We start from the raw sequence: 19,998 nt of genomic DNA on the forward strand, positions 1-19,998 counted from the left end.
GGTCAAGATTGAAATCACGATTCTTCAAACGATTCTTTTTGAGTTTGAAAATAAAATGCATTTATTCTGCATTTCAAAAAAAAAAACACAGTAACTGAGTTTTCAAATTTTTTAAAGGGGACATATTATGAAAACAGCACTTTTCCTGGGATTTGGGGTGTTGTTGTGGGTAGATGGTGCTCCCACGCGCATACAAACTTTGAAATAAGTCCGTACATGATTTTTTGAGTGAGATACACATTTCTGGAAGCAGCCCGCCCCCAGCTACCAAACGAGCGAGTCAGTTTCGGTGCCCCCTCCCAGAGTGGTAGATATAACAGAGTGGCGACACTTCCATTGGACTCCGTTGTAGCGCCTACTTCCAGGGTATGGAGCCTTGAATAGTTCCAAACAACCATTTTACGGCGTAGGAGATCATTCATTTCCATTGCTGGCCGTTGAGTAACTTCTGAGGTAAATTGATTAAATAGCTACCTCTTCTGAATGGTCAACTGTCTATATTGTATCAGAGGCCCTTTATGATGCATATACTGATATTTATTTGTAAATGCACAGCGTAATTATATAGCCTATATATTTATCTTGGTAGACGACCGATTGCCTGCTAGTTTGTTAGCTCAACTTCACCACCTGTGAAGGTATCTCCAGGGGTAAATTGATTAAATAGCTACCTCTTTTGAATTGTCAACTGTCTATTGTATTAGAGGTCCTTTATGATGCATATACTGGTATTTATTTGAATATGCACAGCGTAATTATATATATTTTTATCTTGGTAGACGACCGATTGCCTGCTGGTTTGTGAGCTCGACTTCGCCATGTGAAGGTATCTACACCAACAATTACGAAGTTCGGTAGTGAATCTAACTTTTATTTAGTTAGTTATTTATGTTGGATTACTAGGATCATTTAGGTTGATTTAAGGACGGGTTTTATGATGCGATAGCTAGTAGAAATAACAGTGTGATTGTTTAATTATATCCTGGGAAGGGTGATGTTCAGCACATGAAGCCCTACAGATGCCGCCGCTTCAACAATGCTGATTATGATGGGCGGTGAATTTAACCTGTATGGCTTTTTCGTTTTAACTTCTTGTTGACTGAATTGTTTCTCTTTCTTGGTGCCAAATGGATTCTTTTTTGTTTTACAAGAGCCCTCTCTGCTCTCCTTCTCATTAATTTTTCCTTTTCTAGTTGCCTTATTCGGTCCTCCACAGTTGCCCCATCAGTCCCTGGCAGTCTGGTCCCTGGAGCAGCTGCCCCTGGATCACCTGCCCCTGAATCACCTGCCCCTGAATCACCTGCCCCTGGCAAAGTGGCCTCTTGATTGCTCTCTCTGTCTGCTGTCATGTCCTTTTCATCGCTCTTGAAATCCACCTCAATTTCTCCCTCAATCTCTGTGACAATTACAAGGTAATGTTGCTGTTATATGTATTTTGCCTTTGCATTTGCAACTACTGTCATCTCCAATGTAAGGCAATGTAAGAAAATTAATTAAAGCAAAACATGAATTAAATCATCTGCCACAATCAGAAACCAATAAAATGTATGAACGGATCTACCGCCAATTGTTAATTGGGTAGAAATGTGTCGATTATCTACATTGTGTGCAAATCCTCAGAGAATCCCTAACCTCTGGTTGTTTTTTAAACTGAATGTACAAATATGAATTATGTAATCTCAATGGGAGTGTAGTCTATCCTTGAATTACATGAAAGGGGGAATATTGTTAGCTGCATGGATCATACCGAATTTTAATTTGGCGCAATATGTGTGGTCCGTTGCACTTGGTTCTGGAGGCACCCTCACAGAAGGGGGTTTCCTCCTCTTCGGCTTAGGGCGCTGAATGAAAACTGTTGGGACTGCATCGGGCCTCAACATCAACATCCCTTCTCTTTTTGTGGCAGTGAATTGGTCATCTTCAAAGTGTACCTATAGGTAGGCATGTAAAATCAGTTTCCATTGCACTTCAAATATCATTGAAAAGTCATAGAATTATTATGCCCTTTGAAATGCTAGCAAGTGATGTGAACATTACTTACATTACATCGTTTTTGACTGTTGCTGAACCCTGTCACTTGTAATTTTTGACGGCTGACAATTGCCATCCATTTCTTCCTGCTCTCTTGGTCCTTGGGGAAGCCATACATGTGGTAACCCTTCTCGGACCGATTGGAGCATCCACACGTTGCACAGCCAACCATGGTATGACCATTGATCTAAACCAATTTTGAATTTGCTCAGGGCTATTATAAGTATTGTAATGGCATAAAGTATAGTATATTTGCAACGTTATATGTTAATGGTTTGCCCGAAGTATATAGTGTTCCCTGCTGTGTCCATTGTTGAATCTGTTCACACATTCGCACTCACTTGTTCTTGTTGTCACACTAATTGTTTATAAAAAAAAAATACTATTTCATTCATCCAAGCGTAATGAGTTGTTATTCTTTAATATATTTGATACTTTGTGTGGCTTATATCTTAAAATTATCATGGTAAAACATCTTGAATACTTTGATTTCAATACAGATGTAAGGTTAGTTAAGGTTAAGCCAGTATGCTAACACGAACGTGAAGCTTTCCCTCAAACTTAAAAATGTATCTAAGTAATACTTATAGATAGCTTTCAGTTGTCCCCCAACCACTCTAAATGTAAAACTGACATTTACAAATATAAAATAATGCAATAACAGTCAGACAAATACTTGTATGTGTTTTTTTCATTCATATTTACCATTCAATATTGAAATCTCTGCTGTCGCCCCATAGAAAATCATTGACAGCGCGGCGTGTTTGGAACTATTGCAAGAGAGTCTAGCTGCAGACATCCACCCACACGCTCCAGACATCCACCCACACTCACCTCCGCTGCAGACAGAAACATCCACCCACACGCCGGAAATCGGATAATAAAAAATAAAAATCGGAAAATAAAATAAAAATCGGGCGTTACGTAATGTGTTTACATAAATGAACGGGCGTTAAGTAATGTGTTTACATAAATGAACGAAATAAATTAAGTTATAAAATTGGATAAACGCTTCCGGTTTTGGACAGAAGACCTGACACTCGCTGTTGACTTTAAAGGCACCCAGTGCAACTTTATGTAAACATTCAATGAAAAATAAACATTCAATTTCTAGTCTTTTTTACACGTAGTAAGTTTCAATAACTCCATACCATTACATATCGACATTCAAGGAGCAAAGATGAGACGTCGTTGTGTGGTGAGAACTGATAGAAAATCGTAAACAACAACAATCGCCGGTGGGGAGAAGCCATTTTTCCATTGACTGGAAGCCTGCTTTATTTATTGTAGGTTACAAAAAATAAAGAAAATGGCGGCATTGTTGTTGTTATCGATTTTGTATCAGTTCTCACCACACAACGACGTCTCATCTTTGCTGCTTAAATGTCGGTATGTAATGGTATGGAGTTATTGAAACTTACTACGTGTAAAAAAGACTAGAAATTGAATGTTTATTTTTAAGCCTCGAAAGTTGCACTGGGTGCCTTTAAGCTGGAGCTTATGGCTCTTCTCTTTCTGTAAATACACACACCTTATTCAGAATTCCCTCTGTGTTATACTGCAATCATCTCAATTTAATATTTGATAGGACACAAACTGATACTCGTATTGTAAAGCTGAAGGGCATCAGAGATTGAGGCTAATAATTATTTTAAATACTATGTATGAGTGGACAGGAATAGTTAGAACAATTCCCCTTTAGCTTCACCTTTTCTGACATATTTATATTAGGTCTAGCTATGTTACATTCTGTTGTCTTAACATCATAAGGTTCGACTGCATTCCAACATAATTTATCATTTGTTATTAGCATTTGCATTTTGCATTCCCATTTTGCATTCCTAAATTCTTACTCTGAACCAATTAGAGCCATTTAATATCTGGCTCTAATTGTCGATAATATTGTCTTACCTTGTGCTGCTGGATCACCTTATTTGCCCATATTTAAATACGACAAACTCAAGTCTGTGTTTTAACTTAGCTCTGTGTGTTACCAAAGTGAATAAGTAAAGTCATACAAAAAATCAATACATTGTAAACGTTATAACACTTTATTAAGAACACTCAACAGATAACTGAACTCAGAACCTCAACACACACACACACACACACACACACACACACACACACACACACACACACACACACACACACACACACACACACACACACACACACACAGCAATGTCACTGGCTGTCCACCCAGCGACCCAGAAACATGGCGTTGACCCGAAGATCCTCCTCAGCTGCCATGTTAAGGAAGACCTCCATGTCTTCCTGAACATCAAATGTGAAGAGCAGGGGATACTTTTCTTCTTCATCAGTTGAAGAACGTATCCTTTCCAGGAGCTCCTGCTGTTCTTTTGCGTCCATATTCGGAAATGCGGGCTCGACCACCTTCCCCCTGAGCAAACCTGCATTCTGACGCATCCAGCCACAATGTTGTCAAGTGGCCCCTGTTTAATGGAAAATGAAATGCCACCAAGTTGGAATAATTTTATATTCAATTATATTATTTTTGCAACCAGTTAGTTACTTAAACTAAGACTTGGAACTGTAAGGTTCTACACCCCGGACTGCAGACAAGCCCATCCAGATAATAACACATCAAATTAGACAACAACGGCACTGTGGTGGGAAACATAACTGGAGGGGGTAAGTCTGTCTACAGAGAGGAGGACCTGAAACTGTTGAACACTGAGTGAGTTGAACACCAGAATAATTGTGTCCTCTTTAAATACTTAAAATAATGAAAGACCATCACACCTTGGAGGATGGCACATTCTTTACAAAAGATTATTGTCATGACTGAATGGTGGAAGATTCAGGGAAATTATCATTGATCTTTGTGTCTAAGATCAATGCAGGCAAAAGATAGAGGAAAATAAGTCAGTGACTTATAAAAGTAAGCAGACAAACATTCATAAATATTGTCTACAGACATATACACATACATTCTTATATTCTTTCTACACACATACATATATCACCTTTAAATGTAATGGAATGTTTTATGTGGGATTCCAGGTGGCACTGAAGCTTCGTGTTTACGGTTGGTTAAAAAGTTGGGCATAGGGGGCAGTGGAAAAGTGTGCAGCAAGTTGTGCAGCGTTTGACTTCTGGCTTTGAATCATCCCTAAAAATCGAGTGATGCATCTACAAAAGACAGATTTTTTTTTTAACAATTGATGTTGTAATTGTAGAAAAAATTAAGATCAAAGACGATAAATTCTCACAGCACAGCAAACTATTTAAAGGCCGGTAATTAAGTAGTGGTTGTAGTGTAGACGAAAAAGGCTGAAATAGAAAAACTTAACATTTATTAGGGGTGTGCAGCAATTATTGTCCCTTCAGAGCATCAACTTTAACTATTATTGGCATATAAGTAATGATGAGATATATTTCTACCTCATACTGTACCTTACATCTGTTTCTCTCTGTCATTATATGTTTTATGAACTGTCCGAGCCCCAGCACCCTATTGACTGGGGGACATTGAACATTTAGAATCTGAGACAGGATAGTAGGCTATTACATAACAGTAATTCATTAACTTTTATCTGTTTTATTACATTTTTCATCTCTTTTACCCCTTTTAACTGAACTAAGCTATAATCTCTTAGTTATAAACAGATTGTATGAAATAAACAGGCAGATCGAATATTGAACGATCGATTTTGTCTATTGAATGATATCACACTTCTCAGCCACCGCTGCGGAGATGAACAGCTGATAGGTGCAACTCTAGTTAAAGCGAAAACGAGCTGCGTCAATTCAATTCGTGGTAATTATTTTATTGCAACTTAACTCTGTTTTGGACTACAGATGACTGTCAAAAGTCCAAATCTTAAAATCGTTTATGCTCCCAACACATCTACAAATCTCTAAAATCGTTTAATAAGACCCACTATAGGCTACACAACGTTTACAAAAAACATTTGCCTATCTTGCAAAAATGACACCTAGCTAGCGTTTGCCACCGTCAGTGTGGAATAAAACAACAAATGCTTCATATTGGTGTAACGTTCTGTTATTTGTTTGATGAAAAAATCTAAACTTAATGAAACTAATAGATTGGTAAAGAAATGCAAGTCTCGTGCATTTATAATTGTATCGCTGTGTATTGAATAGTCACCTACCATAACCTCCAAGTGCAGCTGAGCCGAACGTCACATCTTCGTGGCGTGCAGTGAGTCCCGTTGTTACACCGAATTCTGCGACCCACCGAAAAGTGTGACCCGAGGGGGCGCTGTTGAATAATGTGCAACTCGCGCTCCAGACATCCACCAGCACGCAATTTCCGGCGTGTGGGTGGATGTTTCTGTCTGCAGCGGAAGTGCGTGTGGGTGGATGTCTGGAGCGTGTGGGTGGATGTCTGCAGCCAGACCCCTCTCAACTATTGAGGCTTGCATAAACCACGTGACAACCACGTGACCACCCTGTCGGCGAGATCATAGCGTGTCGCAACTCTCTCCATCCATGGGTATCAATCACATTACCTTTTTGTTGTGGCGGCCATCTTTAGGACCATCGCGCCAACAACCGATTCCAGGGGAAATTGCATTGGCTACCGTTAACGTCAAAGAAACGGGCTCTGCTAACGTTAATCAGATGATCTCTCATCTCTCTGATAAAGAAAAGCAACGCTATTCCCAAAAAATTGATATTTTAGGTTTTGATCCATATTTACTTCCAAATCAACTACTGACCCTGCTGAAATCTGTCGTTATCTTGCCCAACATGTCTTTTGGCGACATTTACATTTACCTCGTCCACAATCCACAAACCATACACCGGGGAGTCCCTCAGGGCATACAAAAGCACGGAAGATTACATGTATTTTAAATCAGGATGGGTGAATGATCCTCGAGTTGGAGATGAAGAAGCTGTTCCTTTTTACAGGAAAGGTAAGATATGTGTTTACTACAATGCTAGGATAATAATTAACAATTGCCAATGGTGTTTCGTTTTTTAAAACTGACCTTACGTTTGTTAGCGAAAACATATTACATACACTATCCAGATATAAACATTAAGAACAATTTCTGTATGATGTTTATTAGACCTATGTAATCTGAATTGGAAGTGCTCGTTGTCATGAGCTATATCTTGTATATTAATTATTAGCTATATTAGTTAATTAGTAGTATGTGTATGCACCTTTATTTAATCTGGTGTGAAAAACATATTAAAATTTAAAACCGGATCATACCAAACAAATATCTGCTTGCGTGACCCCATGTATGTAAAGTGTCCTCCTTTTTGATGTGAAGGAAAAGGCCACCCTTCTTAGATAATGCTATGTATAACTTAAACATCATTGATCTGGCTATATTGCTTAACTTATAATTCCCGATTTGTGTTCCAAACTAAAGGTGAAGCATTCACAAAACCTTTCTGTGACCCCAACACATCCCTGGATCACAGTCCAAGAGGATGGGACAGTACTCATGGCTCATTGCACCTGTAAGGCAGGCCTAGGAGAGGTCTGCTCTCATGCAGCAGCTCTTCTGTACTCTGTGTTGGCTGCTGCTGATATTAAAAACGGGCAGGCTTGCACGGAGAAGCCCTGTGCTTGGGATCAGACAAGTATGAACTCTGTCAGAGGGGTCCCATATGAAGAGATCTGCAACATCAGTTTCTCTCATAAACAAGAGCCATGTTCAAGCTGCCAAAATCAAGGTCCTGGTCTTCCTGATATCAGACCATCAGATAAAGACTGCCAGTTATTCTTTGAGGCGCTTCATAATAGTGAATTGCGGGAGTCCAAACCAAAGAAGAGTGCCATCCTCTCTGTCATTGAGGGCGATGAGGTGATGCAACTGGACTTGCCAACTCCTCTTTCCACCCTGTACTCAAGCACCCAGCTGGAGATGGACTTTTCCTTGCTGCTGGTTGAGAGTACCAAGGTCTTTGATGATCTACATCTAACGAACAGGTAAACAATATAAACATTCTCCTTTTAGTTTGCCATAGGCCTACTTCAATTTTATTACATTGTATTTTAATATCCTTAATGGTCAGGCTGTGTATTGGTACACCTCTTTATATTTCTACCTCTTTATATTTCCTCTTGATAAGCCTTTCCGTTTTGAAAGTAGTCCTATGGATGATTTTCCTGAACGTAATAAGTTTTAGTGAATATGAACACATCAGTGGTAGGTTAATCTCTAAATAGTCATGTGTCACTAACTTTTTTTCCCCAGTGTTTGAAAGTTGAGGAGGAGACCAGGGAGCAAAGTAAATCTAGAGTATGGTTTGATCAGAGGGCAGGAAGAGTCACAGCGTCAGTTTTCAGTGAGGCAGCCAGAGCAGGCACATCTGCATCCTTGATCAAAAGAATTTGCTATCCCGTGCTTCTCGGTTCTCCACTGAGGCAACAAGGTAGATTGATTACAGAACAGTTTCATAGGAGATCTATGCATAGGCCTACCGTGCATCTCTTGAGAATTTCAATTTCAAGCTAGACAACCATGCATAAAGCAGAATTAATTGGTCTAGTTTGTTCTAAGGCTTACAGCTTGCATACAATACTGCTTGCAAGTTTGTGAAGCCTTTGTTTATAAGCCAGTAAATCAATGCTTTTTAATTGTCATAATGCAACACCTGGTAAATGATAGGCCATGATAGACATGTTCAAATTTTTATACACATCTTACATTCCAATCTTTGTCAGATGGGGTCAACAAAAGGAGGACAGAGCAAGGGAAAGCTATGTTGCTATGATGCAAGACCACCATGACGACTTCCAGGTGTTCATCATCAGGGTTCATCATCAACCCAGAACTCCCCTGGATTGGAGCATCACCTGATGGTGTGGTTTCCTGCACTTGCCATGGAGATGGTGTTTTAGAGTTAAATGCCCCTTCAAAACCAGGAACTGCTCTCTCACTGAAAGCTGCAAGGATTCCTCATTCTGCCTTGGCATAGGAGAGGATGGGGTCATGGCACTGAGACACATCCACAAGTACATGTTTCAAGTGCAGGCACAAATGCACATTGCAGAGGTGAGTTACTGTGACTTCCTGGTGTGGACACCACAGGAAGTTTTCACCCAGCGAATTTTGTATGATCCTCTCTTCTTCCACGATGCTTACGGCAAAGTGGTGAATTTCATCAAAACTGGGGTGCTACCTGAGCTGCTGGGGAAATGGTATACAGCACCACGCCGTACTCCCATAGACACCACAGCCACAAAACAGCCACATGAAGCGGGATGCTACTGTGGTCAACCTGCAGGCACAGATGTCATAATTTGCATAATCTGGAAACTGTAGGCGAAAGCACTTTCACAAGACCTGCCTTAAGTTGACCAGGGTACCTAAGACATGGAGATGTATGGAGTGTAGAAAACAAGTTTAGTATTACCAGTCCGTGACAGGGGAGCGAATGGGATGGGAAAATATATTATGTATGTATTGTAATTGCACATTTTTTGTTACCACAATGTGACCATGTACAATAAACATCACAAGTGTTTGTATTTTAATGAATAATATTTTTTATTTCCAAACTAAGTTTATACATATATATATATATATATATATATATATATATATATATATATATATATATATATACACACACACTTGATAGTTTACTTCGCAAAACTAGCAGACACAATTTTACAGGAAACTCATATGTAGGCTTGTATTACAAAACAAAGATTGAGATATATTTACATTTGTACACAATTGTTTAACGTTGTGACACTAAGGAAAACAATGTTAGTGACACCCATGCTATTGCGAGGGGATAACAGATTGGCAAATGTTGCACAGAGCACAGCACACTCTGACCATCTTGTCAAGAGATGTAAGCTCTCCTGGAGTTGCAGTCTGGCAGAGAGAAATGGGTATTGTGCTTTGTAAAATGGTGTACTTGTTCCTCACAAGACCAATCACCCGTTCAACGTGAATTCGAACAGCTGCTATCCCCCTTGAATACTCAAGTTCACTTGGATGCAGTTGCTTTTTACCTCTAGTGAAGGCAGGTATTTTGAGATGAGCACTGTACAATCCCACAGCATCTCCTACTGTGAAACCTCGATCTGCTAGGACCAAATCACCAGGTAACAGATTGGCCAGGTAGCCACAGTTCTCTGTAATGTACCTGTCACTTGCTCGCCCTCCCCAGCCACGAGACACAAACGATAGGACTCCCTGTGGAGTTATTGATATCAAGTACTTCGCAGTATTGTGGTGCTTGTATTGTGAATATGTTTGTGCTCGGGCTCTTAGGTTTTTAGGTCTTTCAATGAAAATTTCAAAGCAGTCTATTATGGATGTACAAATTCTGTAACTACTATTTTTGAAACACATGGGTAAACTAATTTGAATCTGTTCCTTACAGGGCCACAGTATGCATCTAGACAACCTATTATGCAAGACATTTAATGTACTGTTAAAAATCCGGCCCGCAGTAGGCTTTGACACATGAAATATAAATGAAACAAAGTGCAGTGGTAAATTCAGTCTCATTCTCATTGGAGTCATTAAAAAGCTTTGAAAGGGAGACAGTCCAGGTCCCACCTTGAGGAACTCTGACACAAAAGTGAAGACAACCATCAGCTTGGCAAAGGATGGAATTCCAGTTAAGTCCTGCACCATGTCATCATTGTCCTTGAAGGTTTCCTGGCTGAAGGATATCTTGCTAACCTTTTCCCTGAGCTGATAAACGTCTGACCTCAGTGCAGTACACACTTCTGTCAGTTTCCTCACAGTTTCTTGGCAGGCTTCATTGGAGCATGGTACACTGCTCTCAGCATCGACTGTGGAGTTACAGTAGTTGTGATCAGCTGTCTGACCTCTACCCTCCTGAGCTGAGGTGTCATCACAGGGTGCCACAGGTCCAACATCATGCGTCCTTCTCTTTCTTTTGACAGCTTGGATTTGCTCAAATTTGCTGTAGCTATTTATTTTTCGTTTGTGTTGCTTGGGTGTGAGATAATCAAACAAACTTGGCACATAGTCGGGGTGCAATGGATTCTCACTCTTCTGACCTACAGTGGTAGAATGAGATATAGTGACACATTAGATAGATACATACATAGATAAATGTATAAATAAGCAGTATAATTGTAGTGCAAAGTAGAAATATAAGGTGCAAGTGAACAGATAAAACATAAGGTGCTTTGAGACTGTATTATTATTATTATTATGACAAGAGTTTTAGCTGTTATTGTACAGTGTGATGGCATGTGGCAGGAAAGATTTCCTGTATATGTCCCTTAGACAGATTAATGAACCGTGTGTGAGACTAACAGGTGGGCTACACTGGGTAAGTGAACGTTCGTAACGCGCAAAAAATAGTTTTAGAAAACTAGTTTCATCACATCTGATCATAGCAGAAGGTAATTGTTACATCAGACGCAACGCGAACGGAACACTTCAGTTACGTGCCTGGTGTAGCCTTGTTACATCTCTACCAGAAATAAGTAATGGTACTCGACCAAAAATCGAATAATGCAATATAGATGAGCGGAGATAAAATAATTGTGACTGATCTTATTTTGTGAATCACTGACATCAACATTGTTGGGTGGCATGTCATTGTATCATCTTAGGTTTGATAGCTAACGTCAGTTAAGGAGTTAACTTACCCGAAATAAAGTGTTCATTGCACAGCCTGGAGTCCAGTGATCCCTTTTAATGGCAGCTAACCACTTATGTCTCCTTTCTGTGTTTTTAGGAATGTTATAAAACGTATGTCCCGGTTTTTTTGACTTGCTGTTATCACAGCCCACGGCACAGCAGAAAAGGCATTTTTACCGTTTACTTTCGGTCACTGGGCGGTCCTAAAGATGGCGCCGGCTTTACGCTGTGACGTCACATGATACCCATGTATAGCTCTGCCCCCTCCTACATAGGAAGGGGGCACATTTGAATATTACCTCCCACTTCCCCACTCCCCTCTAATCAGAGCATCGCTAAGATTGTGTGGACCAGAGGACGAGCAGCTCCGGCGGGGGGAACTCGGCGCTAGCCCTACAGCTAAGCTCCGGCAGGCCAATCTCTGCCGTATGGCTTCGACGACGGCCGGTGTTACACCGAATTCTGCGACCGACCGAAATCTGTGACCCCAGGGGGCGTTGTTGCACATTTTCTGCAACACAGACGAGTTTGAACAAGAGAGTCTGACTGCAGACATCCACCCACACGCTCCAGACATCCACCCACAGAACTTCCGCTACAGACATCCACGCACAGAAACATCCACCAGCACACCGGAAATCGGACACTAAAAAATAAAAATCGGAAAATAGAATAAATGTGTTTACATAAATGAACCGGCGAAATCGGAAAATAAAATAAAACTCAGGCGTTACGTAATGTGTTTACATAAATGAACGTAATAAATTATGGTATAAAATTGGATAAACGCTTCCGGTTTTGGACCGAAGACTTGACACTCGCTGTTGACTTTAAACTGGAGCTTATGGCTCTTCTTTCTGTAAATACACACACCTTATTCTGAATTCCTTCTGTGTTATACTGCAATCATCTCAATTTAATATTTGATAGGACACAAAGTGATACTCGTATTGTAAAGCTGAAGGGCATTAGAGATTGAGGCTAATAATTATTTTAAATACAGCAACTATGCACGAGTGGACAGGAATACTTAAAGCAATTCCTCTCTAGCTTCTCCTTTTCTGACATATTTATATTAGGTCTAGTTACATTCTGCTGTCTTAATATCATAAGGTTCGACTGCACTCCAACATATTTATCATATGTTATTTGCACTTTTGAGTTCCTACATTCTTACTCTGAACCTTCATTCATTTAATATCTGCCTCTAATTGTCTATAATATTGTCTTACCTTGTGCTGCTGGAACACCTTATTTGACCATTTTTAAATACGACAAACTCGAGTCTGTGTTTTTAACTTAGCTCTGTGTGTAACCAAAGTGAATAAGTTAAGTCATAAAAAAATCAAAACATTGTAAACGTCAAGTATTTTAAGAAGCTGCATTTCCCTCACATAGCCACTAGGAAGCAGGACCAAACATATAAGCTGTAAATACTATACATAGCCACAAGGGGAGCAGGACCTTACTGAAGGCTGCAATAACGGCTCCATCCACAGAAGGCAGCACCACAGACAAGTGAGTTACACCGGCTCCTCCCACTACTTCCAGGCCACGCGGATCAGACAATAACAGTAAACACGAGCCAGCATGCGAGCTAGTGGTGGATTGAATGATTCGTTTCCGTGACCCAGTTCGCGTGATTCAGTTCGCCACGAGGAGTCGTTCGCGAATCGTTCGTTCGTTCAGTCGAGTTTCCGGTAGCACTAACTCCACTGAGTCTGACTGACTCAGCTGAGAACCGTGCAATGGGGTCCATTCCATGATGCGATTTACCGCTACCGGAAACCAGGCTGAACGAACATACGATTCGTGAACGACTCCTCCCAGTTCTGTCGAGTTTCCGGTGAATCGATTCACCGGAAACTCGACTGAACGTGGAGGAGTCGTTCGCGATTCAGCCTAGTTTCCGGTAACGGTGAATCGCATCATGGAATGCACGCCATTGCACGGTTCTCATCTGAGTCAGTCAGACTCAGTGGAGTTAGTGCGACCGGAAACTTGTTCGTTCGTTCATTCGAGTTTCCGGTGAATCGAATGGTGAACGAGACGACCGAGAGAGACGAACCGGTTCGGTTCGTTCGTTCTAAAGACTCGTTCATTCGAACCGTTTCGCGAACGAACGAGCCAACACTAATGCGAGCCAGAATCTCTCGGCAGCCCATACGATAGGGTTAATAATGTTTTGGTCAGCTAGGAGACGCTCGACACGTGTCCAGATACGCTTCAACCTCCTTTTGCTTCATAGTCAGTTTACCATACCGAAATACTTTACCAATTAAAGTAATTGTTAAAAGCTATTGTTACGCGGCTCAGACGCAAAACAAAGAAACGGGGCAGGAGACAGCGCGGAAAGTCAATGTTTCTTAATTTAATTGACTCAAAAGCAATGAATCAAACAACAGATAAGAACATTCATGGTGCAAAGCACAAATCAAATCTCCCGCTCCCGCTCTCCCTCTCTCCAGGCCAGCCCCCTTTTATCCCGTACACGGGGACACACCCCGTACGCGGGCACACCCCCATCCTGGAACATGCGGGTCCAGGCCTATTAGAGTAAAGGCAGACAAAACACGTAGCACACATACCACGACAACCGAAAGGCCAATGTGGCCGTAACACCCCCCCCCTTAAGAAGGAGCTTGCAGAGTATCAAAAGACACCACAATTACAAAACCACTAAATTCCCGAACCCATCTCCAACTAAAACCCCTTTTCCTGGTAGGCGTTTTCCACTTTGTCCAAAACGTTGTCATCTGGGCTCTGGAAAACAAAGCAGACAAAGGAAAACATGGAGAAACCACATGACCACACCTAGTCAGTGGGAGCACGGGACAGGGTATCAGCAATCACATTAAGCGAACCCTTAATATGACGTATATCTAAACTAAATGGTTGAAGAAAAAGAGCCCAGCGCATCAACCGCTGGTTGGGGTTCTGAAGTGACTGTAAAAAAGTTAAAGGATTATGGTCAGAATAGACCACCAGAGAAACAGCACCCCCTACATAAACATCAAAATGTTGAAGTGCCCAAATTAACGCCAACGCCTCTTTTTCAATCACAGAGTAACTGTACTGATAGGAGAGAAACTTCCTCGAAAAAAAGCTAACTGGGCGATCGATGCCTTGCTCATCTTCCTGGAGCAACACAGCACCAGCTCCTACCTGGCTCGCGTCCACATGCAGCTTGAACGGCCTGTCCAACTGCGGCGCGGCCAAAACAGGAGAAGATGTTAGGAGCGCTTTTACTTTCTCAAAAGCAGACTGGCATACCGGAGTCCAGTCGAACTTCACCGAGGACCTCAAAAGATCCGTCAACGGCGCAACAACAGATGAGAAACTAGGACAGAAACCACGGTAAAACCCCACCATGCCCAAGAAACGCATCAAGTCCTTTTTACTTGTGGGTGATGGGTACCGGCCAATGGCCAAAGTTTTTGCCCGAACAGGACGCACCTGTCCTTGTCCTACCACCTTTCCTAGATAAGTGACTGTTGCCCTCGCAAACTCACACTTGGCAAGGTTGACCGTCAGACGGGCCTCAGAAAGGCGACGAAAAAGAGCCCTGATGACCTCCAAGTGCGCCCCCCAGGTATTGCTATGGACCACTACATCGTCTAGATACACAGCACAGCCGTCCAGTCCAGCTACAACGGTGTTCATAAGCCGCTGGAAGGTGGCTGGTGCGTTCCTTAACCCAAAACTCATCACATTGTACGAGAACAATCCCTCTGACGTAATGAAAGAGGAGACTTCCTTCGCACGGTCAGTCAAGGGCACCTGCCAATAACCTTTTAGTAGGTCAAACTTGCTGACAAACCTGGCGGCACCGACCTGGTCTACACAGTCCTCGATCCTCGGGAGTGGAAAACTGTCTGGTTTTGTAACAGCGTTGAGTTTACGATCTGTGCAGAACCTGAAAGTACCGTCCGGCTTGCCAACTAGAAGGCACGGCGACGCCCAGGCTGATGAAGACGGGCCAGCAAGTCCATTTTCGAGGAGATAGGCCACCTCTTTGTCTATGTGTTTCTTTTTCTGGGGAGAAACACGATAAAAACGTTGTCTGATCGGCAAGCTATCGCCAACATCAATATCGTGTTCCACCAAATGTGTCTGAGTTGGAGTATCGGAAAACAACATTGGAAATTCTTGAATAAGACGAATTAACTCTGCACGCTTGTCCCCAGACAGGTGCTGCAGCAACTGGGGAAGCTGCTTCAAGGTCTCAGAATTATCTAAGCGGGCACGCAAGACGCCATCGTCAGGAGCCCTGATCTCTTCTTGTTCCTGTGCTTCCACCGAAGGATCTACAAGAGAAGTAGGCGCTAGAACACCCTCACTCAGAGCCACAGCACTAACAGCGCCTCCTGCAGGCACGTTCGGACGTTCATGATACGGCTTTAGCAAGTTGGCATGACATAGCTGCGAGCTCTTTCTCCTGTCAGGGGTAGCCAGCAGATAATTAAGATCCGACACCTTTTTGGTCACCGTATACGGACCAGCAAACTTTGCCTGAAATGGTGAGGACAGGACCGGCAAAAGAGCGAGGACTTTATCCCCCACTTCAAACACACGGCGCTTAGCTTTCTGATCATAGCGCTGCTTCATCTTAGTCTGAGTGGCTGTCAGATTTTCCCGAGCTAGACGAACTGCCTCATACAGACGTTTTTTAAATCCATTAGCATAATCACTTAAGGCAAGTGGTGGCTCCTGGAGGCCTGCACCATCCTTAAGCACAGCCAAAGGACCACGCACTGAATGGCCAAAGACAAGCTCATTAGGGCTAAACCCTGTGCTCTCCTGTACTACCTCCCTAGAGGCCAGCAGCAACCAAGGAAGGCCTTCTTCCCAGCCCCGTCCCAACTCCATACAGTAAGCACGAAGCAGAGACTTTAACGTCAGGTGGAAACGCTCAAGGGCTCCCTGGCTCTGAGGGTGATAAGCCGAGGAAGTGTGATGCTTGATAAAAAGCTGACGCATGACCTGAGAAAAAACACGAGACATAAAATTAGAACCTTGGTCAGTCTGAACGACTTTCGGAATACCAAAAATTGAGAAAAACTGGGAAAGAGCCTTCACAATGGACCTGGTGGTAATCGCATGCAATGGGTAGGCAGCAGGGTAACGAGTGGCCTGACACATGATGGTCAACAAATATTTACACCCAGTTTTCGACGAAGGCAAAGGCCCAACACAGTCCAACTGCAAGTACTCAAACGGAGCAGCCTCCACTGGTATTGGCTGCAAAGGCGCAGGCTGAACAACCTGGTTTGGCTTACCAGTCATCTGACAGATGTGGCAAGTCTTTATGTATGCAGCCACGTCTTTTTTCAATTTCGGCCAAAAAAAATGACGCATAATGCGGTCATACGTCTTTCTAACACCAGAGTGCCCCAACATGTCATGGGCAGTCTTCATGACTGCTCGTCTAGCGGTTTCAGGCACCACAACCTGTAACCATGGCTCACCCATCGAAGTGTCAGTGGACGGCGTCCATTTTCTCACAAGCAGACCATTTTTTACACAGTAGCCATGAGCCATGCTCTCAAAAGTGTCAGCTGGGACAGCACGTTCAAACAATGAACAGAGAGACTGATCGGCAAGCTGTTCTTTAACTAGGTCTCCATACGAGAGATTCAATGGAAAATCTGGTAAGGCAAACCTAGTCTTCTCGGGAGGTACCTTGAGCTGCACGGCGTCCGCCGCAGCACGAGTAGCTGAGCGGGTCACGGCACAAGCTGCAAACACGTCAGGGAACTGCTCCGAATCAGCAGTCTCCGCTCTCAGCTGAGGAGAAGAAGATACTACAGACACAGGATTACTCCGCCAAACAGCTCCTCCCGCGTAATTATTCCCAAGAATCACGTGGACATCATCAACAGGGAGGGCAGGGCGAATTCCCAACTCAAGCTCCCCCTCAACCAACTCAGAAAACAACTTCACTCTATGTAATGGAACTTCAAAAGTAGTGAGGTCAATTCCCCGAACTAAAAGAGACCTTCCAGAACTTAAAGTGGGAGAAAATGGCAAAACAGACTCCATAATGAACGACTCTGACGCTCCTGTGTCACGGAGAATTTTAACTGGAACCAAATCATCACCGTCTTTTAAAGAAACAAAACCACTGGAAACGACCGGGGCGTAACTAGAATTCACTCCAGTAGGCTGCAACGAATCAACACTCGAGTCTGAAGGAGATACTGCCAACATGTCCGGCTTCACCTCAAAAAAACGCTCTTTTGATTTAACTTTTAGCACTGGACATGTCCACTTTGAATGACCAGTTGCATGACAGTACCGGCAACCCTGATCCGCGTCAGATCTACTTGAGCGATCTACTCCAGAAGCCTGATGTGACTGTGCACCAACGTTCACACTTCTATTGGTAGAAAAATCAACCTTGCGGACGTTAGATGAGCGCACATGAGCTTTGTGAGTCAACTCGTACTCATCTACCAACACCGCAGCGACAGACTCACTAGTTGCCTGCTTCTCCGCAACGTACGTTGCAACACGCTCTGGCAATGTGTTCTTGAATTGTTCGAGGACAATTAAATCTATCAACTCCTCATAAGACTCAACCTTACAAGCAACACACCATCGCTGACATTGCAGACGCAACTCCCTTGCAAACTCAACGTTCGTCTGGTCCGAAAGTCGCCGCATATTCCTAAAGCGTTGACGATACGCCTCCGGAATTAATTCATATGCCCGCAACACCGAAGCTTTCACCAGGTCGTAATCACGGGCCTCTTCCACAGTTAAGGCAGAGAAAGCCCGCTGTGCCTTTCCTGTGAGACGGCTCTGGAGCAGAAGCGCACGGTGTGAACCAGGCCAGTCCTGTGTATCAGCCACACGCTCAAACAGAAGAAAAAATGTATCGACGTCTTTCTCATTAAAGCGAGGAAGCAAGTGTAGACTAGTTGCTATATCGAGCTTATGACCTGCTGCACCAGGTGACGTTATTTTCCCCTGCCGAATGAGATCCAAACGCTGAGCCTCAAGCTCCAGCTTTTTGTGTTCCAACGACCTCCGTGCGCGTTCATTCTCCTCAGTGAAGCGGAGCCTTTCGAACTGCAACTGCTGCAAAACTTTACTGTTATCCAGCTGCATCTGAAGCAACTCTTTCTGCTGCTCAAAAGACAGCATTGCCGCAGGTTTACGAGACAGACCTTCCTCTTCGTCTGCAAACGAAGGGTTTCCGAGGTCCTCAACTAAATCATCGAGAGGTTCTTCCTTATCCTCTTCGTCAGACTCGGGTCTAAAGTCGGGCGCGTCAATCAGACCCTTCGCGCACAACGCCAACTTCACCGAAAGTTTGACGTAACTTTTAAGCCGAGTGGAAGGAAGTTCGATGTTATAATGGGCAGCCAACTGCATTAACTGATCCTTAGTTAATGCATTGAAGACAGCCCTGGAGGGTTCCTCAACAAACTTTGCAACAAGTGACGTCATCCTTTTAGTGATTAACGCGTCACACCTGCTGATCAACGGAATCAGCCAAATCTCCACGCCACCAAACAATGAAAACTAAACAGTGAAGCCCAGCGATAACGTAAGCAAAAAACCATTCCAATTTTAACCCAAATTGCAACTAAACGCGGATCTTCAAACAGGCCCGTGGTGGGATGAATTAAGCACCAAGCCCGGAGGTATCGCAAAACAACCAGAAAACTGGCGATTCCACCAATGCCTCGGAGTGCCCCCGAGACAAATGCTCTAGCCACAGGATCTGTTCAAAAATAAAAAACCACACGTCCCACAAAATACGCAAGCCCGAAAGGAATAGTTAATGGCCCCGCAAATAGATCGCTGAACTTACCCTCTCTCATTGTCCGACATTCCTGTGCCGAACAACGTAGCACGCAGCCTAATGCAACGCAGCTGCAGCCTGCAGGTAACACACACCTGTCTCACGGCAGAATTGCGAGTTTGGAACGAGCCCCCATTTGTTACGCGGCTCAGACGCAACAAAGAAACGGGGCAGGAGACAGCGCGGAAAGTCAATGTTTCTTAATTTAATTGACTCAAAAGCAATGAATCAAACAACAGATAAGAACATTCATGGTGCAAAGCACAAATCAAAAAAAATTAAGATCAAAGACGATAAATTCTCACAGCACAGCAAACTATATAAAGGCCGGTAATTCAGTAGTGGTAGTCTACACGAAACAGGCTGAAAAATGGAAAAACGTAATATTTATTAGGGGTGTGCAGCAATTAATTTCCCTTCAGAGCATTAACTTGATCTATTATTGGCATATAATTAATGATCAACTATATTTCTACCTCATACTGTACTTTACGTCTGTTTCTCTCTGTCATATGTTTTATGAACTGTCCGAGCCCCAGCACCCTATTGACTGGGGGATAT

General features: G+C 42.9%; 1 protein-coding gene and 1 long non-coding RNA gene across 2 annotated transcripts; one reads left to right on the forward strand and one right to left on the reverse strand.

Moving 5' to 3' along the window:
• The first annotated feature begins 269 nt into the window (after positions 1-269).
• On the forward strand, positions 270-1,082 carry LOC132459021 (uncharacterized). The gene is made up of 3 exons (XR_009526077.1): positions 270-453; positions 780-826; positions 991-1,082. It is a non-coding gene; the product is annotated as an uncharacterized LOC132459021 (long non-coding RNA).
• Positions 1,083-13,975: 12,893 nt separating this feature from the next.
• Positions 13,976-19,705, reverse strand: LOC132459173 (uncharacterized). The gene is made up of 2 exons (XM_060053564.1): positions 17,307-19,705; positions 13,976-14,387 (listed from the first exon to the last, which is right to left on the reverse strand). The coding sequence occupies exons 1-2, from the start codon at positions 19,077-19,079 to the stop codon at positions 14,328-14,330; spliced, it is 1,833 nt and encodes a 610-aa protein (XP_059909547.1). The 5' UTR covers positions 19,080-19,705; the 3' UTR covers positions 13,976-14,327.
• Positions 19,706-19,998: the final 293 nt, after the last annotated feature.

Source organism: Gadus macrocephalus, chromosome 6 (assembly GCF_031168955.1).
Source record: "Gadus macrocephalus chromosome 6, ASM3116895v1".
Taxonomy (NCBI): Eukaryota; Metazoa; Chordata; class Actinopteri; order Gadiformes; family Gadidae; genus Gadus; species Gadus macrocephalus.